Source organism: Panulirus ornatus, chromosome 2, assembly GCF_036320965.1.
Source record: "Panulirus ornatus isolate Po-2019 chromosome 2, ASM3632096v1, whole genome shotgun sequence".
Classification (NCBI taxonomy): Eukaryota; Metazoa; Arthropoda; class Malacostraca; order Decapoda; family Palinuridae; genus Panulirus; species Panulirus ornatus.
The window spans coordinates 76,684,872-76,712,626 of record NC_092225.1 but is presented as its reverse complement, the minus strand read 5'-3'; the positions used below and the strand labels follow the sequence as shown (position 1 = coordinate 76,712,626).

Below are 27,755 nucleotides of genomic sequence, written 5' to 3'. Positions count from 1 at the left end.
ATTAGGTACAGTAGGGTTGAGGGTCAAGTCAATTGGGAGGTAAGTTTGAATGAAGAAAAACTGGAGGAAGTAAAGTGTTTTAGATATCTGGGAGTGGATCTGGCAGCGGATGAAACCAGGGAAGCGGAAGTGAATCATAGGGTGGGGGAGGGGGCGAAGATTCTGGGAGCCTTGACGAATGTTTGGAAGTCGAGAACATTATCTCGGAAAGCAAAAATGGGTATGTTTGAAGGAATAGTGGTTCCAACAATGTTGTATGGTTGCGAGGCATGGGCTATGGATAGAGTTGTGCGCAGGAGGGTGGATGTGCTGGAAATGAGATGTTTGAGGACAATATGTGGTGTGAGGTGGTTTGATCAAGTAAGTAATGTAAGGGTGAGAGAGATGTGTGGAAATAAAAAGAGTGTGGTTGAGAGAGCAGAGGAGGGTGTTTTGAAATGGTTTGGTCACATGGAGAGAATGAGTGGGGAAAGATTGACCAAGAGGATATATGTGTCAGAGGTGGAGGGAACAAGGAGAAGTGAAAGACCAAATTGAAGGTGGAAAGATAGAGTGAAAAAGATTTTGGGTGATCGGGGCCTGAACTTGCAGGAGGGTGAAAGGCGTGCAAGGAATAGAGTGAATTGGAACGATGTGGTATACCGGGGTCGATGTGCTGTCAATGGATTGAACCAGGGCATGTGAAGCGTCTGGGGTAAACCATGCAAAGTGTGTGGGGCCTGGATGTGGAAAGGGAGCTGGTTTCGGTGCATTATTACATGACAGCTAAAGACTGTGTGAACGAATGGGGCCTTTGGTGTCTTTCCTAGCGCTACCTCGCACAAATGAGGGGGGAGGGGTTTGTTATTCCATGTGTGGCGAGGTGGCAATGGGAACAAATCAAGGCAGTCAGTATGAATTATGTACATGTGTATATATGTATATGTCTGTGTGTGTATATATATGTGTACACTGAGATGTATAGGCATGTATACTTGCGTGTGGGGACGTGTATGTATATACATGTGTATGTGGGTGGGTTGGGCCATTCTTTCGTCTGTTTCCTTGCGCTACCTCGCTAACACGGGAGACAGCGACAAAGCAAAATATATATAATAGATAATATATATCCTTCCTTCATACTATTCGCCATTTCCCATGTTAGCGAGGTAGCGTTAAGAACAGAGGACTGGGCCTTTGAGAGAATATCCTCATCTGGCCCCCTTCTCTGTTCCTTCATTGGGAAAAAAAAAAAAAAAAAAAAAAAAAACCAAGAGGGGAGGATTTCCAGCTCACCGCTCCCTTCCCTTTTAGTCGCCTTCTACGACATGCAGGGAATACGTGGGAAGCATTCTTTCTCCCCTATCCCAGGGATAAGAGTGAATGCTCAAATTACAGAGGTATAAGTTTGTTGAGTATTCCTGGTAAATTATATGGGAGGGTATTGATTGAGAGGGTGAAGGCATGTACAGAGCATCAGATTGGGGAAGAGCAGTGCAGTTTCAGAAGTGGTAGAGGATGTGTGGATCAGGTGTTTGCTTTGAAGAATGTATGTGAGAAATACTTAAAAAAGCAAATGGATTTGTATGTAGCATTTATGGATCTGGAGAAGGCATATGATAGAGTTGATAGAGATGCTCTGTGGAAGGTATTAAGAATATATGGTGTGGGAGGAAAGTTGTTAGAAGCAGTGAAAAGTTTTTATCGAGGATGTAAGGCATGTGTACGTGTAGGAAGAGAGGAAAGTGATTGGTTCTCAGTGAATGTAGGTTTGCGACAGGGGTGTGTGATGTCTCCATGGTTGTTTAATTTGTTTATGGATGGGGTTGTTAGGGAGGTAAATGCAAGAGTCCTGGAAAGAGGGGCAAGTATGAAGTCTGTTGGGGATGAGAGAGCTTGGGAAGTGAGTCAGTTGTTGTTCGCTGATGATACAGCGCTGGTGGCTGATTCATGTGAGAAACTGCAGAAGCTGGTGACTGAGTTTGATAAAGTGTGTGGAAGAAGAAAGTTAAGAGTAAATGTGAATAAGAGCAAGGTTATTAGGTACAGTAGGGGTGAGGGTCAAGTCAATTGGGAGGTGAGTTCGAATGGAGAAAAACTGGAGGAAGTAAGTGTTTTAGATATCTGGGAGTGGATCTGTCAGCGGATGGAACCATGGAAGCGGAAGTGGATCATAGGGTGGGGGAGGGGGCGAAAATTTTGGGAGCCTTGAAAAATGTGTGGAAGTCGAGAACATTATCTCGGAAAGCAAAAATGGGTATGTTTGAAGGAATAGTGGTTCCAACAATGTTGTATGGTTGCGAGGCGTGGGCTATGGATAGAGATGTGCGCAGGAGGATGGATGTGCTGGAAATGAGATGTTTGAGGACAATGTGTGGTGTGAGGTGGTTTGATCGAGTAAGTAACGTAAGGGTAAGAGAGATGTGTGGAAATAAAAAGAGCGTGGTTGAGAGAGCAGAAGAGGGTGTTTTGAAATGGTTTGGGCACATGGAGAGAATGAGTGAGGAAAGATTGACCAAGAGGATATATGTGTCGGAGGTGGAGGGAACGAGGAGAAGAGGGAGACCAAATTGGAGGTGGAAAGATGGAGTGAAAAAGATTTTGTGTGATCGGGGCCTGAACATGCAGGAGGGTGAAAGGAGGGCAAGGAATAGAGTGAATTGGAGCGATGTGGTATACAGGGGTTGACGTGCTGTCAGTGGATTGAATCAAGGCATGTGAAGCGTCTGGGGTAAACCATGGAAAGCTGTGTAGGTATGTATATTTGCGTGTGTGGACGTGTGTATGTACATGTGTATGGGGGGGGTTGGGCCATTTCTTTCGTCTGTTTCCTTGCGCTACCTCGCAAACGTGGGAGACAGCGACAAAGTATAAGAAAAAAAAAAAAAAAATATATATATATATATATATATATATTTTTTTTTGCTTTGTCGCTGTCTCCCGCGTTTGCGAGGTAGCGCAAGGAAACAGACGAAAGAAATGGCCCAACCCACCCCCATACACATGCCTTGATTCAATCCACTGACAGCACGTCAACCCCGGTATACCATATTGCTCCAATTCACTCTATTCTTTGCCCTCCTTTCACCCTCCTGCATGTTCAGGCCCCGATCACATAAAATCTTTTTCACTCCATCTTTCCACCTCCAATTTGGTCTCCCTCTTCTCCTCGTTCCCTCCACCTCCAACACATATATCCTCTTGGTCAATCTTTCCTCACTCATTCTCTCCATGTGACCAAACCATTTCAAAACACCCTCCTCTGCTCTCTCAACCATGCTCTTTTTATTTCCACACATCTCTCTTACCCTTACGTTACTTACTCGATCAAACCACCTCACACCACACACTGTCCTCAAACATCTCATTTCCAGCACATCCATCCTCCTGCGCACAACTCTATCCATAGTCCACGCCTCGCAACCATACAACATTGTTGGAACCACTATTTCTTCAAACCTACCCATTTTTGCTTTCCGAGATAATCAGTTGTTGTTCGCTGATGATACAGCACTGGTGGCTGATTCATGTGAGAAACTGCAGAAGCTGGTGACTGAGTTTGGTAAAGTGTGTGAAAGAAGAAAGTTAAGAGTAAATGTGAATAAGAGCAAGGTTATTAGGTACAGTAGGGTTGAGGGTCAATTCAATTGGGAGGTGAGTTTGAATGGAGAAAAACTGGAGGAAGTGAAGTGTTTTAGATATCTGGGAGTGGATCTGGCAGCGGATGGAACCATGGAAGCGGAAGTGGATCATAGGGTGGGGGAGGGGGCGAAAATTCTGGGAGCCTTGAAGAATGTGTGGATATGCAGTGGAATTTATTAAAAAAGGGGGTGACTGTATTGTTGACTGGTTGGTAAGGTTATTTAATGTATGTATGACTCATGGTGAGGTGCCTGAGGATTGGCGGAATGCGTGCATAGTGCCATTGTACAAAGGCAAAGGGGATAAGAGTGAGTGCTCAAATTACAGAGGTATAAGTTTGTTGAGTATTCCTGGTAAATTATATGGGAGGGTATTGATTGAGAGGGTGAAGGCATGTACAGAGCATCAGATTGGGGAAGAGCAGTGTGGTTTCAGAAGTGGTAGAGGATGTGTGGATCAGGTGTTTGCTTTGAAGAATGTATGTGAGAAATACTTAGAAAAGCAAATGGATTTGTATGTAGCATTTATGGATCTGGAGAAGGCATATGATAGAGTTGATAGAGATGCTCTGTGGAAGGTATTAAGAATATATGGTGTGGGAGGAAAGTTGTTAGAAGCAGTGAAAAGTTTTTATCGAGGATGTAAGGCATGTGTACGTGTAGGAAGAGAGGAAAGTGATTGGTTCTCAGTGAATGTAGGTTTGCGACAGGGGTGTGTGATGTCTCCATGGTTGTTTAATTTGTTTATAGATGGGGTTGTTAGGGAGGTAAATGCAAGAGTTTTGGAAAGAGGGGCAAGTATGAAGTCTGTTGGGGATGAGAGAGCTTGGGAAGTGAGTCAGTTGTTGTTCGCTGATGATACAGCGCTGGTGGCTGATTCATGTGAGAAACTGCAGAAGCTGGTGACTGAGTTTGATAAAGTGTGTGGAAGAAGAAAGTTGAGAGTGAATGTGAATAAGAGCAAGGTTATTAGGTACAGTAGGGTTGAGGGTCAAGTCAATTGGGAGGTGAGTTTGAATGGAGAAAAACTGGAGGAAGTGAAGTGTTTTAGATATCTGGGAGTGGATCTGGCAGCGGATGGAACCATGGAAACGGAAGTGGATCATAGGGTGGGGGAGGGGGCAAAAATTCTGGGGGCCTTGAAGAATGTGTGGAAGTCGAGAACATTATCTCGGAAAGCAAAAATGGGTATGTTTGAAGGAATAGTGGTTCCAACAATGTTGTATGGTTGCGAGGCGTGGGCTATGGATAGAGTTGTGCGCAGGAGGATGGATGTGCTGGAAATGAGATGTTTGAGGACAATGTGTGGTGTGAGGTGGTTTGATCGAGTGAGTAACGTATGGGTAAGAGAGATGTGTGGAAATAAAAAGAGCATGGTTGAGAGAGCAGAAGAGGGTGTTTTGAAGTGGTTTGGGCACATGGAGAGGATGAGTGAGGAAAGATTGACCAAGAGGATATATGTGTCGGAGGTGGAGGGAGCAAGGAGAAGAGGGAGACCAAATTGGAGGTGGAAAGATGGAGTGAAAAAGATTTTGTGATCGGGGCCTGAACATGCAGGAGGGTGAAAGGAGGGCAAGGAATAGAGTGAATTGGAGCGATGTGGTATACCGGGGTTGACGTGCTGTCAGTGGATTGAATCAAGGCATGTGAAGCGTCTGGGGTAAACCATGGAAAGCTGTGTAGGTATGTGTATTTGCGTGTGTGGACGTGTGTATATGCATGTGTGTGGGGGGATTGGGCCATTTCTTTCGTCTGTTTCCTTGCGCTACCTCGCAAACGCGGGAGACAGCGACAAAGTATTAAAAAAAAAAAAAAAAATATATATATATATATATATATATATATATATATATATATATATATATATATATATATATATGTATTGTTGACTGGTTGGTAAGGTTATTTAATGTATGTGTGACTCGTGGTGAGGTGCCTGAGGATTGGCGGAATGCGTGCATAGTGCCATTGTACAAAGGCAAAGGGGATAAGAGTGAGTGCTCAAATTACAGAGGTATAAGTTTGTTGAGTATTCCTGGTAAATTATATGGGAGGGTATTGATTGAGAGGGTGAAGGCATGTACAGAGCATCAGATTGGGGAAGAGCAGTGTGGTTTCAGAAGTGGTAGAGGATGTGTGGATCAGGTGTTTGCTTTGAAGAATGTATGTGAGAAATACTTAGAAAAGCAAATGGATTTGTATGTAGCATTTATGGATCTGGAGAAGGCATATGATAGAGTTGATAGAGATGCTCTGTGGAAGGTATTAAGAATATATGGTGTGGGAGGAAAGTTGTTAGAAGCAGTGAAAAGTTTTTATCGAGGATGTAAGGCATGTGTACGTGTAGGAAGGGAGGAAAGTGATTGGTTCTCAGTGAATGTAGGTTTGTGGCAGGGGTGTGTGATGTCTCCATGGTTGTTTAATTTGTTTATGGATGGGGTTGTTAGGGAGGTAAATGCAAGAGTTTTGGAAAGAGGGGTAAGTATGAAGTCTGTTGGGGATGAGAGAGCTTGGGAAGTGAGTCAGTTGTTGTTCGCTGATGACAAAGCGCTGGTGGCTGATTCATGTGAGAAACTGCAGAAGCTGGTGACTGAGTTTGGTAAAGTGTGTGGAAGAAGAAAGTTAAGAGTAAATGTGAATAAGAGCAATGTTATTAGGTACAGTAGGGTTGAGGGTCAAGTCAATTGGGAGGTGAGTTTGAATGGAGAAAAACTGGAGGAAGTGAAGTGTTTTAGATATCTGGGAGTGGATCTGGCAGCGGATGGAACCATGGAAGCGGAAGTGGATCATAGGGTGGGGGAGGGGGCGAAAATTCTGGGGGCCTTGAAGAATGTGTGGAAGTCGAGAACATTATCTCGGAAAGCAAAAATGGGTATGTTTGAAGGAATAGTGGTTCCAACAATGTTGTATGGTTGCGAGGCGTGGGCTATGGATAGAGATGTGCGCAGGAGGATGGATGTGCTGGAAATGAGATGTTTGAGGACAATGTGTGGTGTGAGGTGGTTTGATCGAGTAAGTAACGTAAGGGTAAGAGAGATGTGTGGAAATAAAAAGAGCGTGGTTGAGAGAGCAGAAGAGGGTGTTTTGAAATGGTTTGGGCACATGGAGAGAATGAGTGAGGAAAGATTGACCAAGAGGATATATGTGTCGGAGGTGGAGGGAACGAGGAGAAGAGGGAGACCAAATTGGAGGTGGAAAGATGGAGTGAAAAAGATTTTGTGTGATCGGGGCCTGAACATGCAGGAGGGTGAAAGGAGGGCAAGGAATAGAGTGAATTGGAGCGATGTGGTATACAGGGGTTGACGTGCTGTCAGTGGATTGAATCAAGGCATGTGAAGCGTCTGGGGTAAACCATGGAAAGCTGTGTAGGTATGTATATTTGCGTGTGTGGACGTGTGTATGTACATGTGTATGGGGGGGGGTTGGGCCATTTCTTTCGTCTGTTTCCTTGCGCTACCTCGCAAACGCGGGAGACAGCGACAAAGTATAAAAAAAAAAAAAAAAAAAAAAAATATATATATATATATATATTTTTTTTTTTTGCTTTGTCGCTGTCTCCCGCGTTTGCGAGGTAGCGCAAGGAAACAGACGAAAGAAATGGCCCAACCCACCCCCATACACATGCCTTGATTCAATCCACTGACAGCACGTCAACCCCGGTATACCATATTGCTCCAATTCACTCTATTCTTTGCCCTCCTTTCACCCTCCTGCATGTTCAGTCCCCGATCACATAAAATCTTTTTCACTCCATCTTTCCACCTCCAATTTGGTCTCCCTCTTCTCCTCGTTCCCTCCACCTCCAACACATATATCCTCTTGGTCAATCTTTCCTCACTCATTCTCTCCATGTGACCAAACCATTTCAAAACACCCTCCTCTGCTCTCTCAACCATGCTCTTTTTATTTCCACACATCTCTCTTACCCTTACGTTACTTACTCGATCAAACCACCTCACACCACACACTGTCCTCAAACATCTCATTTCCAGCACATCCATCCTCCTGCGCACAACTCTATCCATAGTCCACGCCTCGCAACCATACAACATTGTTGGAACCACTATTTCTTCAAACATACCCATTTTTGCTTTCCGAGATAATCAGTTGTTGTTCGCTGATGATACAGCGCTGGTGGCTGATTCATGTGAGAAACTGCAGAAGCTGGTGACTGAGTTTGGTAAAGTGTGTGAAAGAAGAAAGTTAAGAGTAAATGTGAATAAGAGCAAGGTTATTAGGTACAGTAGGGTTGAGGGTCAATTCAATTGGGAGGTGAGTTTGAATGGAGAAAAACTGGAGGAAGTGAAGTGTTTTAGATATCTGGGAGTGGATCTGGCAGCGGATGGAACCATGGAAGCGGAAGTGGATCATAGGGTGGGGGAGGGGGCGAAAATTCTGGGAGCCTTGAAGAATGTGTGGATATGCAGTGGAATTTATTAAAAAAGGGGGTGACTGTATTGTTGACTGGTTGGTAAGGTTATTTAATGTATGTATGACTCATGGTGAGGTGCCTGAGGATTGGCGGAATGCGTGCATAGTGCCATTGTACAAAGGCAAAGGGGATAAGAGTGAGTGCTCAAATTACAGAGGTATAAGTTTGTTGAGTATTCCTGGTAAATTATATGGGAGGGTATTGATTGAGAGGGTGAAGGCATGTACAGAGCATCAGATTGGGGAAGAGCAGTGTGGTTTCAGAAGTGGTAGAGGATGTGTGGATCAGGTGTTTGCTTTGAAGAATGTATGTGAGAAATACTTAGAAAAGCAAATGGATTTGTATGTAGCATTTATGGATCTGGAGAAGGCATATGATAGAGTTGATAGGGATGCTCTGTGGAAGGTATTAAGAATATATGGTGTGGGAGGAAAGTTGTTAGAAGCAGTGAAAAGTTTTTATCGAGGATGTAAGGCATGTGTACGTGTAGGAAGAGAGGAAAGTGATTGGTTCTCAGTGAATGTAGGTTTGCGACAGGGGTGTGTGATGTCTCCATGGTTGTTTAATTTGTTTATAGATGGGGTTGTTAGGGAGGTAAATGCAAGAGTTTTGGAAAGAGGGGCAAGTATGAAGTCTGTTGGGGATGAGAGAGCTTGGGAAGTGAGTCAGTTGTTGTTCGCTGATGATACAGCGCTGGTGGCTGATTCATGTGAGAAACTGCAGAAGCTGGTGACTGAGTTTGATAAAGTGTGTGGAAGAAGAAAGTTGAGAGTGAATGTGAATAAGAGCAAGGTTATTAGGTACAGTAGGGTTGAGGGTCAAGTCAATTGGGAGGTGAGTTTGAATGGAGAAAAACTGGAGGAAGTGAAGTGTTTTAGATATCTGGGAGTGGATCTGGCAGCGGATGGAACCATGGAAACGGAAGTGGATCATAGGGTGGAGGAGGGGGCGAAAATTCTGGGGGCCTTGAAGAATGTGTGGAAGTCGAGAACATTATCTCGGAAAGCAAAAATGGGTATGTTTGAAGGAATAGTGGTTCCAACAATGTTGTATGGTTGCGAGGCGTGGGCTATGGATAGAGTTGTGCGCAGGAGGATGGATGTGCTGGAAATGAGATGTTTGAGGACAATGTGTGGTGTGAGGTGGTTTGATCGAGTGAGTAACGTATGGGTAAGAGAGATGTGTGGAAATAAAAAGAGCATGGTTGAGAGAGCAGAAGAGGGTGTTTTGAAGTGGTTTGGGCACATGGAGAGGATGAGTGAGGAAAGATTGACCAAGAGGATATATGTGTCGGAGGTGGAGGGAGCAAGGAGAAGAGGGAGACCAAATTGGAGGTGGAAAGATGGAGTGAAAAAGATTTTGTGATCGGGGCCTGAACATGCAGGAGGGTGAAAGGAGGGCAAGGAATAGAGTGAATTGGAGCGATGTGGTATACCGGGGTTGACGTGCTGTCAGTGGATTGAATCAAGGCATGTGAAGCGTCTGGGGTAAACCATGGAAAGCTGTGTAGGTATGTGTATTTGCGTGTGTGGACGTGTGTATATGCATGTGTGTGGGGGGATTGGGCCATTTCTTTCGTCTGTTTCCTTGCGCTACCTCGCAAACGCGGGAGACAGCGACAAAGTATTAAAAAAAAAAAAAAAAAATATATATATATATATATATATATATATATATATATATGTATTGTTGACTGGTTGGTAAGGTTATTTAATGTATGTGTGACTCGTGGTGAGGTGCCTGAGGATTGGCGGAATGCGTGCATAGTGCCATTGTACAAAGGCAAAGGGGATAAGAGTGAGTGCTCAAATTACAGAGGTATAAGTTTGTTGAGTATTCCTGGTAAATTATATGGGAGGGTATTGATTGAGAGGGTGAAGGCATGTACAGAGCATCAGATTGGGGAAGAGCAGTGTGGTTTCAGAAGTGGTAGAGGATGTGTGGATCAGGTGTTTGCTTTGAAGAATGTATGTGAGAAATACTTAGAAAAGCAAATGGATTTGTATGTAGCATTTATGGATCTGGAGAAGGCATATGATAGAGTTGATAGAGATGCTCTGTGGAAGGTATTAAGAATATATGGTGTGGGAGGAAAGTTGTTAGAAGCAGTGAAAAGTTTTTATCGAGGATGTAAGGCATGTGTACGTGTAGGAAGGGAGGAAAGTGATTGGTTCTCAGTGAATGTAGGTTTGTGGCAGGGGTGTGTGATGTCTCCATGGTTGTTTAATTTGTTTATGGATGGGGTTGTTAGGGAGGTAAATGCAAGAGTTTTGGAAAGAGGGGCAAGTATGAAGTCTGTTGGGGATGAGAGAGCTTGGGAAGTGAGTCAGTTGTTGTTCGCTGATGATACAGCGCTGGTGGCTGATTCATGTGAGAAACTGCAGAAGCTGGTGACTGAGTTTGGTAAAGTGTGTGGAAGAAGAAAGTTAAGAGTAAATGTGAATAAGAGCAAGGTTATTAGGTACAGTAGGGTTGAGGGTCAAGTCAATTGGGAGGTGAGTTTGAATGGAGAAAAACTGGAGGAAGTGAAGTGTTTTAGATATCTGGGAGTGGATCTGGCAGCGGATGGAACCATGGAAGCGGAAGTGGATCATAGGGTGGGGGAGGGGGCGAAAATTCTGGGGGCCTTGAAGAATGTGTGGAAGTCGAGAACATTATCTCGGAAAGCAAAAATGGGTATGTTTGAAGGAATAGTGGTTCCAACAATGTTGTATGGTTGCAAGGCGTGGGCTATGGATAGAGTTGTGCGCAGGAGGATGGATGTGCTGGAAATGAGGTGTTTGAGGACAATGTGTGGTGTGAGGTGGTTTGATCGAGTGAGTAACGTAAGGGTAAGAGAGATGTGTGGAAATAAAAAGAGCGTGGTTGAGAGAGCAGAAGAGGGTGTTTTGAAGTGGTTTGGGCACATGGAGAGAATGAGTGAGGAAAGATTGACCAAGAGGATATATGTGTCGGAGGTGGAGGGAACGAGGAGAAGAGGGAGACCAAATTGGAGGTGGAAAGATGGAGTGAAAAAGATTTTGTGATCGGGGCCTGAACATGCAGGAGGGTGAAAGGAGGGCAAGGAATAGAGTGAATTGGAGCGATGTGGTATACCGGGGTTGACGTGCTGTCAGTGGATTGAATCAAGGCATGTGATGCGTCTGGGGTAAACCATGGAAAGCTGTGTAGGTATGTTTATTTGCGTGTGTGGACGTATGTATATACATGTGTATGTGGGGGGGGGGGGTTGGGCCATTTCTTTCGCCTGTTTCCTTGCGCTACCTCGCAAGCGCGGGAGACAGCGAGAAAGTATAATAAAAAAAAAAAAATATATATATATATATATATATATATATATATATATATATATGTGTGTGTGTACAGAGCATCAGATTGGGGAGGAGCAGTGTGGTTTCAGAAGTGGTAGAGGATGTGTGGATCAGGTGTTTGCTTTGAAGAATGTATGTGAGAAATACTTAGAAAAGCAAATGGATTTGTATGTAGCATTTATGGATCTGGAGAAGGCATATGATAGAGTTGACAGAAATGCTCTGTGGAAGGTATTAAGAATATATGGTGTGGGAGGCAAGTTGTTAGAAGCAGTGAAAAGTTTTTATCGAGGATGTAAGGCATGTGTACGTGTAGGAAGAGAGGAAAGTGTTTGGTTCTCAGTGAATGTAGGTTTGCGGCAGGGGTGTGTGATGTCTCCATGGTTGTTTAATTTGTTTATGGATGGGGTTGTTAGGGAGGTGAATGCAAGAGTTTTAGAGGGGCAAGTATGCAGTCTGTTGGGGATGAGAGAGCTTGGGAAGTGAGTCAGTTGTTGTTCGCTGATGATACAGCGCTGGTGGCTGATTCATGTAAGAAACTGCAGAAGCTGGTGACTGAGTTTGGTAAAGTGTGTGAAAGAAGAAAGTTAAGAGTAAATGTGAATAAGAGCAAGATAATTAGGTACAGTAGGGTTGAGGGTCAAGTCAATTGGGAGGTAAGTTTGAATGGAAAAAAAACTGGAGGAAGTAAAGTGTTTTAGATATCTGGGAGTGGATCTGGCAGCAGATGGAACCATGGAAGCGGAAGTGGATCATAGGGTGGGGGAGGGGGCGAAAATCCTGGGAGCCTTGAAGAATGTGTGGAAGTCGAGAATATTATCTCGGAAAGCAAAAATGGGTATGTTTGAAGGAATAATGATTCCAACAATGTTGTATGGTTGCGAGGCGTGGGCTATGGATAGAGTTGTGCGCAGGAGGATGGATGTGCTGGAAATGAGATGTTTGAGGACAATGTGTGGTGTGAGGTGGTTTGATCGAGTAAGTAACGTAAGGGTAAGAGAGATGTGTGGAAATAAAAAGAGCGTGGTTGAGAGAGCAGAAGAGGGTGTTTTGAAATGGTTTGAGCACATGGAGAGAATGAGAGAGGAAAGATTGACCAAGAGGATATATGTGTCGGAGGTGGAGGGAACGAGGAGAAGTGGGAGACCAAATTGGAGGTGGAAAGATGGAGTGAAAAAGATTTTGTGTGATCGGGGCCTGAACATGCAGGAGGGTGAAAAGAGGGCAAGGAATAGAGTGAATTGGATCGATGTGGTATACCGGGGTTGACGTGCTGTCAGTGGATTGAATCAAGGCATGTGAAGCGTCTGGGGTAAACCATGGAAAGCTGTGTAGGTATGTATATTTGCGTGTGTGGACGTATGTATATACATGTGTATGGGGGTGGGTTGGGCCATTCCTTTCGTCTGTTTCCTTGCGCTACCTCACAAACGCGGGAGACAGCGACAAAGCAAAAAAAAAAAAAAAAAAAAAAATATATATATATATATATATATATATATATATATATATATATATATATATATATATATATATATATATATATATTATCCCTGGGGATAGGGGAGAAAGAATACTTCCCACGTATTCCCTGCGTGTCGTAGAAGGCGACTAAAAGGGAAGGGAGCGGGGGGGCTGGAAATCCTCTCCTCTCTTTTTTTTTTTTTTTTTTTTTTTAATTTTCCAAAGGAAGGAACAGAGAAGGGGGGCCAGATGAGGATATTCCCTCAAAGGCCCAGTCCTCTGTTCTTAACGCTACCTCGCTAATGCGGGAAATGGCGAATAGTATGAAAGAAAAAGAAATATATATATATATATATATTTTTTTTTTTATACTTTGTCGCTGTCTCCCGCGTTTGCGAGGTAGCGCAAGGAAACAGACGAAAGGAATGGCCCAACCCCCCCCCCATACACATGTACATACACACGTCCACACAGGCAAATATACATACCTACACAGCTTTCCATGGTTTACCCCAGACGCTTCACATGCCTTGATTCACTCCACTGACAGCACGTCAACCCCTGTATACCACATCGCTCCAATTCACTCTATTCCTTGCCCTCCTTACACCCTCCTGCATGTTCAGGCCCCGATCACACAAAATCTTTTTCACTCCATCTTTCCACCTCCAATTTGGTCTCCCTCTTCTCCTCGTTCCCTCCACCTCCGACACATATATCCTCTTGGTCAATCTTTCCTCACTCATTCTCTCCATGTGCCCAAACCATTTCAAAACACCCTCTTCTGCTCTCTCAACCACGCTCTTTTTATTTCCACACATCTCTCTTACCCTTACGTTACTTACTCGATCAAACCACCTCACACCACACATTGTCCTCAAACATCCATTTCCAGCACATCCATCCTCCTGCGCACAACTCCATCCACAGCCCATGCCTCGCAACCATACAACATTGTTGGAACCACTATTCCTTCAAACATACCCATTTTTGCTTTCCGAGATAATGTTCTCGACTTCCACACATTTATCAAGGCTCCCAAAATTTTCGCCCCCTCCCCCACCCTATGATCCACTTCCGCTTCCATGGTTCCATCCGCTGACAGATCCACTCCCAGATATCTAAAACACTTCACTTCCTCCAGTTTTTCTCCATTCAAACTCACCTCCCAATTGACTTGACCCTCAACCCTACTGTACCTAATAACCTTGCTCTTATTCACATTCACTCTTAACTTTCTTCTTCCACACACTTTACCAAACTCAGTCACCAGCTTCTGCAGTTTCTCACATGAATCAGCCACCAGCGCTGTATCATCAGCGAACAACAACTGACTCACTTCCCAAGCTCTCTCATCCCCAACAGACTTCATACTTGCCCCTCTTTCCAAAACTCTTGCATTTACCTCCCTAACAACCCCATCCATAAACAAATTAAACAACCATGGAGACATCACACACCCCTGCCGCAAACCTACATTCACTGAGAACCAATCACTTTCCTCTCTTCCTACACGTACACATGCCTTACATCCTCGATAAAAACTTTTCACTGCTTCTAACAACTTGCCTCCCACACCATATATTCTTAATACCTTCCACAGAGCATCTCTATCAACTCTATCATATGCCTTCTCCAGATCCATAAATATATATATATATATATATATATATATATATATATATATATATATATATATATATAGACCAAATTAGTACTTTCATTTCAAAAGGTGAAATGAAATTGGTCAGGAATGGCAGAGAAATCCAAATACCCAGTGAAAGGGTTAGCATGAACCACCTAAAATCAAACTGACCCAATAGGAGGAAACTAAAATTATAGCAAGGAAACCCAATTGTTTACAGACAATATACCAGGCCCTCATGAGAACTTACTTCATTTGGTGGCCCCTGGTCATAGCCAAATCTGCCTCCACCACCACTTCCACCACGAAAACCTATAACATGAAATATCACAAAGATTAATCCATCTAACTCTCTTTACATTTAAACATGGTTAATCAAGTACATACAGCCTCCTATCTTAAGTTATTATATTTACTATTTATTCATTATACTTAACCGCCATCTCACGCGTTAGTGAGGAATCGCAAGGAAACAGATGAGAAATGGCCCAACCCACCAACATACACATCCATATACATACACGTCCACACACACACATATACATACATATACATTTCAACGTACATGTACACAGACATATACATATATACACATGTACATATCCATACTTGCTGCCTTCATCCATTCTCGTCACCACCCCGCCATACACAAAATAGCATCCCCCCTCCAGCGAGACCGTGCCAGGAAAAGACAAAGAGGCCACACTCACTCACTATGTCTCTATAATGCACCAAAACCACAGCTACCTTTCCACATCCAGGCCCCACAAAACTTCCCATGGTTTACCCTAGATGCTTCACATGCCATGGTTCAATCTATTGACAGCCCATTGACTCCGGTATGCCACAACATTCCAATTCAATCTATTACTTGCATGCCTTTCACCCTCCTGTATGTTCAGGTCCCGATCCCTCAAAATCTTTTTCACTCCATCCTTCCACTTCCAATTTGGTCTCCTGCTTCTCCTTCTTCCCTCCACCTCTGACACATATATCCTCTTTGTCAGTCTTTCCTCACTCATTCTCGCTATGTGTCCAAACCATTTCAATACACCCTCTTCTGCTCTCTCAACCACACTCTTTATATTACCACACATCTCTCTTATCCTTTCATTACTTATTTGATCAAACCATCTCACACTACATATTGTCCTCAAACATTTCATTTCCAACACATCCATCCACCTCCGTACAACCCTATCTATAGCCCACGCCTCGCAACCATATAACATTGTTGGAACCACTATTCCTTCAAGCATACCCATTTTTGCTCTCCAAGATAACATTCTCGCCTTCCACACATTCTTCATCATTCCCAGAACCTTCACCCCCTCCCCCACCCTGTGACTCACTTCTGCTTCCATGGTTCCATCCACTGCTAAGTCCACTCCCAGATGTCTAAAACACTCCACTTCCTCCAGTTTTTCTCCATTCAAAGTTATCTCCCAATTAACTTGTCCCCTCAACCCTACTGAACTTAATAACCTTGCTCATTTTCACATTTACTCTCAACTTTCTTCTTTCACACACTTTCCTAAACTCAGTCACCAACTGCTGCAGTTCCTCATCAAACTCAGCCACCATTGCAGTATCATCAGCAAACCAAAATCTGCCACCAGTGCAGTATCATCAGCAAACAACAAATGACTCACTTCCCAAGCCCTCTCATCCACAACAGACTGGATACTTGCCCCTCTTTCCAAAACTCTTGCATTCACCTCCCTAACCACCACATCCATAAACAAATAAACAAATCAAACAACCATGGAGACATCACACACCCCTGCCGCAAACCGACAACCACTGGGAGCCAATCACTTTCCTCTCTTCCTACTCATACACATGCCTTACACCCTAAGTAAAAACTTTTCACCGCTTCTAGCAACTTACCTCCCACACCATATACTCTTAAAACCTTCCACATAGCATCTCTATCAAACCTATCATATGCCTTCTCCAGATCCATTTGTTTTTCTAAGTATATCTCACATACATTCTTCAAAACAAACACCTGATCCACAAATCCTCTACCACTTCTGAAACCACACTGCTCTTCCCCAATCTGATGCTCTGTACATGCCTTCACCCTCTCAATCAACACCCTCCCATATAATTTCCCAGGAATACTCAACAAACTTATACCTCTATAATTGGAACACTCACCTTTATCCCCTTTGCCTTTGTACAATGGCACTATGCATGCATTCCGCCAATCCTTAGCTACTTCACCATGATCCATAGATACAATGAATATCCTTATCAACCAATCAACAGCACAGTCACCCCCTTTTTTAATAAATTCCAAGGCAATACCATCCAAATCCACCGCCTTGCCGGCTTTCATCTTCTGCAAGGGTTTCACTACCTCTTCTCTGTTTACCAAACCATTCTCCCTGACCCTCTCACTTTGCACACCACCTTGACCAAAACACCCTAAATCTGCCACTCTTATCATCAAACACATTCAACAAACCTTCCCCATTTGCCCCCTCCCCATTTGCCCCCTTCACTGATGTTACCATTTGTTCTCTTGTCTTACACACTTTATTTACCTACTTCCAAAACATCTTTTTTCCCCCCTTAAATTTAATGATACTCTCACACCCCAACTTTCATTTGCCCTCTTTTTCACCTCTTGCACCTTTCTCTTGACCTCCTGCCACTTTCTTTTATATATCTCCCACTCATTTGCACTACTTTCCTGCAAAAACCATCCAAATGCCTCTCTTCTCTTTCACTAACAATCTTACTTCTTCATCCCACTGTTCACTACCCTTTCTAATCTGCCCACCACCCACCTTTCTCATGCCACATGCATCTTTTGTGCAAGCCATCACTGCTTCCCTGAATAAATCCCATTCCTCCTCGACTCCCCTTACGTCATTTGCTCTCGCCTTTTGCCATTCTGCACTCAATCTCTCCTGGTACTTCTTCACAGAAGTCTCCCTTCCAAGCTCAATTATTCTCACCACTCTCTTCTCCATATTAATGTACAGTACAGTATTTTTTTTTTTTTTATTATACTTTGTCGCTGTCTCCCGCATTTGCGAGGTAGCGCAAGGAAACAGACGAAAGAAATGGCCCAACCCACCCCCATACACATGTATATACATACGTCCACACACGCAAATATGCATACCTACACAGCTTTCCATGGTTTACCCCAGACGCTTCACATGCCTTGATTCAATCCACTGACAGCACGTCAACCCCGGTATACCACATCGCTCCAATTCACTCTATTCCTTGCCCTCCTTTCACCCTCCTGTATGTTCAGGCCCCGATCACACAAAATCTTTTTCACTCCATCTTTCCACCTCCAATTTGGTCTCCCTCTTCTCCTCGTTCCCTCCACCTCCGACACATATATCCTCTTGGTCAATCTTTCCTCACTCATTCTCTTCATGTGCCCAAACCACTTCAAAACACCCTCTTCTGCTCTCTCAACCACGCTCTTTTTATTTCCACACATCTCTCTTACCCTTACGTTACTCACTCGATCAAACCACCTCACACCACACATTGTCCTCAAACATCTCATTTCCAGCACATCCATCCTCCTGCGCACAACTCTATCCATAGCCCACGCCTCGCAACCATACAACATTGTTGGAACCACTATTCCTTCAAACATACCCATTTTTGCTTTCCGAGATAATGTTCTCGACTTCCACACATTCTTCAAGGCCCCCAGAATTTTCGCCCCCTCCCCCACCCTATGATCCACTTCCGCTTCCATGGTTCCATCCGCTGCCAGATCCACTCCCAGATATCTAAAACACTTCACTTCCTCCAGTTTTTCTCAATTCAAACTCACCTCCCTATTGACTTGACCCTCAACCCTACTGTACCTAATAACCTTGCTCTTATTCACATTTACTCTTAACTTTCTTCTTCCACACACTTTACCAAACTCAGTCACCAGCTTCTGCAGTTTCTCACATGAATCAGCCACCAGCGCTGTATCATCAGCGAACAACAACTGACTCACTTCCCAAGCTCTCTCATCCCCAACAGACTTCATACTTGCCCCTCTTTCCAAAACTCTTGCATTTACCTCCCTAACAACCCCATCCATAAACAAATTAAACAACCATGGAGACATCACACACCCCTGCCGCAAACCTACATTCACTGAGAACCAATCACTTTCCTCTCTTCCTACACGTACACATGCCTTACATCCTCGATAAAAACTTTTCACTGCTTCTAACAACTTTCCTCCCACACCATATATTCTTAATACCTTCCACAGAGCATCTCTATCAACTCTATCATATGCCTTCTCCAGATCCATAAATGCTACATACAAATCTATTTGCTTTTCTAAGTATTTCTCACATACATTCTTCAAAGCAAACACCTGATCCACACATCCTCTACCACTTCTGAAACCACACAGCTCTTCCCCAATCTGATGCTCTGTACATGCCTTCACCCTCTCAATCAATACCCTCCCATATAATTTACCAGGAATACTCAACAAACTTATACCTCTGTAATTTGAGCACTCACTCTTATCCCCTTTGCCTTTGTACAATGGCACTATGCACGCATTCCGCCAATCCTCAGGCACCTCACCATGAGTCATACATACATTAAATAACCTTACCAACCAGTCAACAATACAGTCACCCCCTTTTTTAATAAATTCCACTGCAATACCATCCAAACCTGCTGCCTTGCCGGCTTTCATCTTCCGCAAAGCTTTCACTACCTCTTCTCTGTTTACCAAATCATTTTCCCTAACCCTCTCACTTTGCACACCACCTCGACCAAAACACCCTATAACTGCCACTCTATCATCAAACACATTCAACAAACCTTCAAAATACTCACTCCATCTCCTTCTCACATCACCACTACTTGTTATCACCTCCCCATTTGCGCCCTTCACTGAAGTTCCCATTTGCTCCCTTGTCTTACGCACTTTATTTACCTCCTTCCAGAACATGCTTCTTAATTCTTTGCTTTACATAGTAAGTTAGTTCATAAGATGAAATTAAAGTCTACACACACCACCCTCATACACAAAATGCCTCCCATTCACAAGATAAAAAATCACTTTCCTGACATATTCACTTGTAATACCTCTTGTCCTAATCAGTTTATTCACTGCAAATCTCCTCTCATACTACCTTCTATCATAATAAAAGACTCTTTAGTAATATATCATCTTTCACATAATGTACATGGGTACATGGACATGCTATAAAAGAATTTCATCTTCATTTCCTTAAAAGTTCTTCCCATAAAAATTTCCAACATACTTATATTCACATATTATTTATTTTCCTATCTATTCAATTATATCTCTGATATCTTATTACCCCTGGGAACTCCCTTCTGCTGGAGGGGCCAACAATGGAAAAATCTCTAATTTCCCTATTCAAACACATCTCCCTACATGTCCCCTACATGTTCCATCCCAATAAAATTTTCCTGAGACCTTTCACCAATATATTTCTTCACTTCCCCTCCAAGAATGTCAGTAGTCATTCCCTCACTCCTACATATCTTCTTTATCAATCCCATATTGTGAACTCCTTGTGAGGAATGCGAAGGGATGGCGAGGTGTTCAATGTTTCTAAAGGTAAAAATGGGTATGTTTGATGGTCTAGTAGTCCTGTTAGTGCTGTATGGATGTGAGGCTCATCTGTATGGATGCAAGGCATGAGCCTAAGATGAAAATGAATAAATGAGGGGAGATATTTCAGAAATCAAGAGTATAAGAATAGTGTGAGGAGGGTTGATTAAATAAGATATGATAGGTAAGAAAGAGCTGAAAAGAGTGTGTTGAAAGTCTGGACAAATGGAGAGGATGAGGGATGATGACAGAATGACTATGAAGATACTCATGTCAGAAGTGAAGAGAAAGAAATGAGGAAATCAAGGAGGTGATACGACAGAAAGATGTTTTGAGCGTTTGGGGCATGGACATGCAAGAGGGTGTGAGAACTGGAATGATGTAGTACACAAAGAGCAACATGCTTTCAGTGGGCTGAACCGTGGCATATGAAATGAGGAGAAACCATGGAAAGGTCTGAGAGGTGGGTTTGGATGGTACTGTAATGGACTTCATTAAAAAAAAAAAAAGGGGTGACTGTGTTGCTGATTGGTTGGTAAGGATACTCAATGTATGTACAGACCATGGTGAAGAGCCTGAGGATTGGCAGAATGCATGCATAGTGCCATTGTACAAAGACAAAGAGGATATAGGTGCGTGTTCAAACTACAGATGCATAAGTTTGTTGAGTATTCCAGGGAAATTATATGGGAGGATATTGATTGAGAGGGTGAAATCATGAGCAGAGCATCAGACTGGGGAGGAGCAGTGTGGTTTCAGAAGTGGTAGAGGATGTGTGGATCAGGTGTCTGATTTGAAGAATGTATGTGAGTAATACTTAGAAAAACAGATGGATTTGTATGTAGCATTTACGGATCTCAAGAAGGCATATGATAGGATTGATAGAAATGCTTTGTGGAAGGTTTTAAGAGTATATGTGTGGAAGATAAGTTGCTAGAAGCAGTGAAAAGTATTTACCGAGAATGTAAGGCATGAGTATGAGTAGGAAGAGAGGAGAGCGATTGGTTCCCACTGAATGTAGGTTTGCGGCAGGTGTGGGTGATGTCCTCATGGTTGTTTAATTTGTTTATGGATGCGGTGGTTGGGGAGTTAAATGCAAGAGTTTTGGAGAGAGACGAGTATGCAGTCTGTTGGGGATGAGGGCCTGTGAAGTCAGTTGCTGTTCACCAATGATACAGCTCTTGTGGCTGATTTGTGTGTGAAACTGCAGAGGTTGGTGACTGAGTTGAGAAAAGTGAGTGAAAGGAGAAAGTTGAGAGTAAATGTGAATAAGAGCACGGTTATTAGTTTCAGTAAGGTTGAGGGACAAGTTAATTGGGAGGCAAGTCTGAATGGAGAAAAACTGGAGGGAGAAGTGTTTTATATATCTGGGAGTGGACTTAGCAGCGAATGGAACCATGGAAGTGGAAGTGAATCAAAGGGTGGGGGAGGGGGCAAAGGTTCTGGGAGAGATGAAGAATGTGTAGAAGGAGAGAACATTATCTCAGAGAGCAAAAATGGGTGTTTGAAGGAACAGTAATTCCAACATTGTCATTGGGTTATATGGTTGCGAGACATGGGCTATGGATAGGGTTATATGGAGGAGGGTGGATGTGCTGGAAATGAAATATTTGGGGACAATATGTGTGAGGTGGTTTGATCGAGTATGTAATGAAAGGGTAAGAGAGAAGTGTGGAAATAAAAAGCATGGTTGAAAGGGCAGAAGAGGGTGTGTTGAAATGGTTGGGACACATGGAGAGAATGAGTGAGGAAAGATTGACCAAGAGGATATATGTGTGTCAGAGGTGGAGGGAACAAGAAGTGGGAGACCAAATTGGAGGAGGAAGGATGGAGTGAAAAAGATTTTGAGTGATTGGGGCCTAGACATAAAGGAGGGTGAGAGGCATGCAAGGAATAGAGTGAATTGGAACAATGTGGTATACTGGGGTCAACGTGCTGCCAATGGACCGAACCAGGGAATGTGAAAAGTCTGGGGTAAACCATGGAAAGGTCTGTGGGGCCTGGATGTAGATAGGCAGCTGCAGTTTCAGTGCATTATACATGACAACTAGAGACTGTGAACGAATGTGGCCATTTTTGTTTATTATCCTGGCACTACCTTGCTGAAGCAGGGTATAGCGATGCTGTTTCCTGTGGGGTGAGGTGGTGCTGGGAATGGATGAAGGCAAGCAAGAATGAATATGTACATATGTATATGTCTGTGTATGTGTATGTATGTATGTATATGTTGATATGTATACATATACATAGGTACAAGTGCATGTATGGGCATTTATATATATTTGTATGTGAGTGGATGGGCCATTCTTCATCTGTTTCCTGACGTTACCTTGCTGACACGGGAAACTGAGATTAAGTACAGAAATAATAAGTGATAAAAATATTCATTATACATAATCATTGTTTCCCGCATCAGCAAGGTAGCACCAGGAAACAGACAAAGAATGGCCCATCCACTCATATACACAAATATATACCTAAACACCCACATATGCACATCTACATAAATATACATATCAACATATACATACATAAACATGCACATACGCTGACATTACATACATACACGTGCATATTCATACTTGCTTTCATCTATTCCTGTCGCTACCGTGCCCCACAGAAAAACAGCATTATTATCCCGCTTCAGCAAGGTAGCAGTGCCAGGAACCCAGATAAAAAGGCCACATTCGTTCACACAGTCTCTAGCTTTCACATATAATGCACCGGAACCTCAGCTCCCTATCCACATCCAAGCCCCACACACCTTTCTGTGGTTTACCCCAGATGCTTCACATGCCCTAGTTCAGTCCATTGACAGCATGTTGACCCTGGTGTACCAAATCATTCCAATTCACTCTATTCCTTGCACGACCCTCCTGTATGTTCAGGCCCCAACTGCTCCAAATCTTTCTCTCTCTATCCTTCCACCTCCAATCTGGTTTCCTGCTTCTCCTTGTTTCCTCCACTTCTGACACATACATACAGAAGTTGGTGACTAAGTTTGGTAAAGTGTGTGAAAGAAGAAAGTTGAGAGTAAAAGTGAATAAGAGCAAGGTTATTAGGTTCAGAAGGGTTGAGGGAAAAGTTATTTGGGAGGTAAGTTTGAGAGGAGAAAAAGTGGAGGAAAAGAAGCGTTTTAGATATCTGGAAGTGGACTTAGTGGCAGATGGAACAATGGAAGTGAGTCACAGGGTGGAGGAGGGGGTGAAGGTTCTGGGAGCAATGACGAATGTGTGGAAGGCAAAAACGTCATCTTCGAGAGCAAAAACGGGTATGTTTGAAGGAATAGTGGTTCCAACGATGCTATATGGTTGCGAGGCATGGGCTATCAATAGGTTGTGTGGAGGAGGGTGGATGTGTTGGAAATGAAATGTCTGAGGACACTATGTGGTGTGAGGTGGTTTGATCGAGGAAGCAATGAAAGGGTAAGAAAGATGCGTGATAATAAAAAGAAAGTGGTCGAGAGAGCAGGAGACGGTGTTTTGAAGTGGTTTGGTCACATGGGGAGAATGAGTGACGAAAGACTGACAAAGAGGATATATGTGTCAGTGGTGGAGGGAACGAGAAGTGGGAGACCAATTGGAGGTGGAAAGATGGAGTGAAAAAGTTTTTGAGTGATCAGGGCCTGAACATGCAGGAGGGTGAAAGGCATGCAAGGAATAGAGTGAACTGGAATGATGTGGTATACCAGGGTTGATGTACTGTCAATGGATTGAACCAGGGCATGTGAAGCATCTGTGGTAAAGCATGGAAAGTTTTATGGGGCCTGGATGTGGAAAGGGAGCTGTGGTTTCAGTGCATTATACATGACAGCTAGAGACTGAATGTGAATGAATGTGGCCTTTGTTGTCTTTTCCTAGCACTACCTCGAGCACATGCGAGGGGAAGGGGTTGTCATTTCGTGCATGGCGGGGTGGCGACGGGAATGAATAAGGGCAGACAGTATGAATTATGTACATGTGTATATATGTATATGTCTATGTGTGTGTATACATATGTATATGTCGAGATGTATAGGTATGTATATGTGCGTGTGTGGACATCTATGTGTATGTGGGTGGGTTGGGCCATTCTTTTGTCTGTTTCCTTGCGCTACCTCGTTAATGAGGGAGACAGCGACAATGTATGATAAAGAAATATAAATAAATGAATAATAAAAACGAAAACAATATACAGTATGAGCTTACCACCACCTCGACCTCGGCCAAATCCATAACCACCACCACCACCTCTTCCTCTGCTGAACCCTCCTCCTCCTCCTCCTCCTCCACGCCCACCTCGTCCAAACATCTTTACCTGTACAATGAAGCAGAACACAGAAATCATCCAAACCATGGTTTGTATATGAATAACATCTGCAATACAACAGGATGACTTCATTGTCTCCAAGCGGAATCTACATCTTCAGGAATGTTTCCTTTGACACTAGAGATACAGTTTTCTACACATCCACTCTACTTCTGAATGTTAGCAGATTGCAGATGAAATATATGTGAATGCAGGTGATTATAAAAAGATGTGTAAACAAAGAACCATTCTCCTGGCAAACCGTCATTAACCACTATCACATCAGATGAAATTATTAGCTTAATAATAAATGAATCAGCACAGGCAAAACATGCCCAAATCATGGCAATCTAGGGTGAAAAGAAAATAGGGTATGAAAAATTATGAAGAAATTAATGAGAGTTCCTAGGACATTTGTAGACCTGTCTTTCACAGGTACAAAAGGTTTCACAAACTAGCAAAGATGAAATACATAAAAAACTTCCACAGCTTCACTGTATCAAAACAGTCAATCCTCATGCAGCCTGGCACCATACAGAAACTGTGGGAAGCAGCAGCCAAACAAATGACCTATGTCGCAGCCTTTGTTGCAAGGATACACAGTTTATGAGAGGAATAGCAGAAACAATGAAATACCTGTAGAACAGGGAGAAAGCAGTAACATCATGGCTAACAAAAACGGATGTATGGAGAGAAGTGATGGCGAGAGAATTAATGAGAATGTAGGTCTTTTACTCCACTCTGGTTAATAGAGAGGAGGAAAAGCTATTCGAAATAAAAACAGTACTCCATAGTTGGATAAATAAAACCCCTCTTGATAAGAAACAGCAACCCACAAGAAATATAATAATGATATTCATACTTCACCCGGTGCTTTTAGGAAGCAGATTTCACGATAATGATCATGTGGGGTTTCAAAAATAGGATATGGCAATGCATACTGCCTAATATGATTTTGTCAATGCAGGAGTGAACTGTGGTCTGAAACAGAACTGATGAAAAAAAAGTGAAATTTGCAAAGAGGTACTGGAAGAAATTGCATTTTAGCTCTGTTGGATCTAACCATGTTACTGCTTTCCACTTAGAAAAGCTGCACAATGATGAGAGAAAACATGGTCTGTGCAAGGATGAGAATGAGTACTAAGGGTGAGAATGGGAGGGGAAAAGAGTTGAAGTTTGTAGGCTGCAAGCATCAGCAAAAGAGTGAATAGTATTAAAAGCTGAAGGGAAATCATTCATGAAGAAAAAAAAAGGCAACATATCAGAACCCTAAAGGACATCACTGTCATATAATAAAAGGCCATCACTCCATCAATGACTACTTCATCACACCAACTATAGGAGGAGCTAGATATTCAAGAACAGAGAGAAGCAGAACAGCCAATAGTTTAAAAAAGTGAGTTTTAATGATGAAAAACTATTTCTCTCCTGAGTGGATCTCTGGGGGTTATAAGCCTTTAATCCCTCTAATTCTGGTGATGCTTATGTTTCCCACCCTTCACAATCCACCTGAGCAGCCGTAATAACTGCACTACTTGGAACTCCCTCCAATCTGCAACTACCACCCGGCAATGTCACAATCCCATTGGCCACCTTTTCATTCTCAGGACAAGGATATCAACCCAATGATGACTAACATTAGTTAAGAAAAAAGTTTTCAAAACAGTGGGGAAGGTAGGACGGCAAGCAACATTCAGAAGTATGTTCATAAGACATTCTGCCCAGGAGAGAAAGTTTATCATTATTCAAAACTCACTTTTCTCTCCAGGGTCAATCTGTCCCACCTCCTATGAAAGAATAACATGTAGGTGGAGGGTTTAAAGAAAAGGATGACCACAAATATACCCAAAGCTTATCTTCTGGCATCTCACCTCACAGGAGGTAAGCCCAATGCCCATAAAGATTGATCCTGAGTGCCTAGACCAAGGTATGTTTGCCAAGAATGTCAAAACCTTTGGAAAACTCCTAAAAGATGATATTCAAAATGAAGGTTAGTAAGGCAGTAACTTACTGATATGAGTCTAAGTAAGACTAGATTATGCCAGCAAAAATGGTCTTTAATCCAAAACAAAATGATCCTGGATAAAAGATTTCAAACTGCCTAAGTGAATGAGAAAATGAGGATTCCATTAGGTATTCTCAGAAATATCAAATACACAAAAAATTCTTAACCTAGAATTCGAAAGGGACAACATAAAGGTACTCAAAGCTTATGTGAAAAAATAAATTAAACCATGACATGTTGACAGGTGAGAGGATTCTGATTACTGAATGGTTAAAAATGTTCTTGATGGATACCCGAGTTAATTCATAAGACCCTACCCGCAGGATCTGTAGACATTCATGATTATTTTAAATCTTTAAGGGGACCTTCAGAAATCCCCAAGAAAACAAAATCTTAAGCAACTTGAACAGATTTTAAAACTGACTGATACTGTTTGAAAAGACATGATAAATTATGAAGCATATAAACATCACCCATTTTTCAACTTTCAGGCAATGAAAGTGAGCATAAATCCATGTGTCTTAAAACTAAGTGTTTGGAGACAAATTCATTGATCCCATGCAGAGCAGTCTAGTAACACTTGTGGAATAATCCTAAAAGACTGGCACAGCTAAGAAGTCAGAGAGCAAGAATGTCTCCCCTGTTTGGGGCTATCAAGATCACTAACAATGAGAAAATCAAAAAGCTTTGGGAGAAATCAATCAATATTTCAAGAGAATTAGATATATCTGGTTCCACATTTCCAAATCCCGAAAAGGCAACTATATCCAAAGCCACTAATCAAACATCTTAGAAACCACTATCGGTAAAAAAGGCATTTGCTTGGAGATGAGATCCCTATTAGTTCATCCAAGAGAGGATTCAGTTGAATACCTCTCTATCTTTATGTCATCCATATCATGGTGTCAGCCCATACACTGCATACCCCTTGAAAGGTTGGAAAAGACCTAAAAGCCTTCCTGTGCACTGTAAAGAGAGTTTTTTCCACTGTGGATAATGAAGAACAATGGAACCCATATATCATAATGTTAAAGAGTACGGTGTTTAGCTCTTTTTGCTAAATATCCTAGACCCCTGCAGAATGGAAGCATGGCCTGAGGCATCCATTAAAACATCAAGAAAGTCCAAAGTTCATGTTATATAATACTAGCTTGGGACTCGTACAGGTCCACACCAAAAATGAAATGAAAAATCTTTGGGTATGGCTTCCAAAAAAACCATGATTAAAGAGAAGAGCCCCTTTCTACACCCGTAATCTTGCCATGTCATTGCAGTAAACAGCCAAATGACTTACATTCGCCTAACACTCATCAATGATACGACCCGCTCCAAAAAATGACATCATGGAATCTTAAATTTTAATTGGGATCCTACAGACATGCCCTTAACGAAAACATGCTCAGC

At 42.7% G+C, this 27,755-nt stretch overlaps 1 protein-coding gene across 4 annotated transcripts in view; it reads right to left on the bottom strand.

The window, feature by feature from the left end:
• Positions 1–27,755, bottom strand: part of Gar1 (Gar1 ribonucleoprotein) — an 83,735-nt gene that overhangs the window by 54,706 nt on the left and 1,274 nt on the right. For 3 of the 4 annotated variants that reach the window (XM_071677830.1, XM_071677813.1, XM_071677821.1), the window contains exons 2-3: positions 24,247–24,355; positions 14,723–14,784 (exon numbers count right to left, since the gene is read on the bottom strand). In XM_071677830.1, coding sequence (XP_071533931.1) covers positions 14,723–14,784; positions 24,247–24,349 — 165 coding nt within the window. In that variant the 5' untranslated portion in view covers positions 24,350–24,355. The remainder of the gene's footprint in view (positions 1–14,722; positions 14,785–24,246; positions 24,356–27,755) is intronic. The other variant, XM_071677840.1, reaches the window with a different exon arrangement.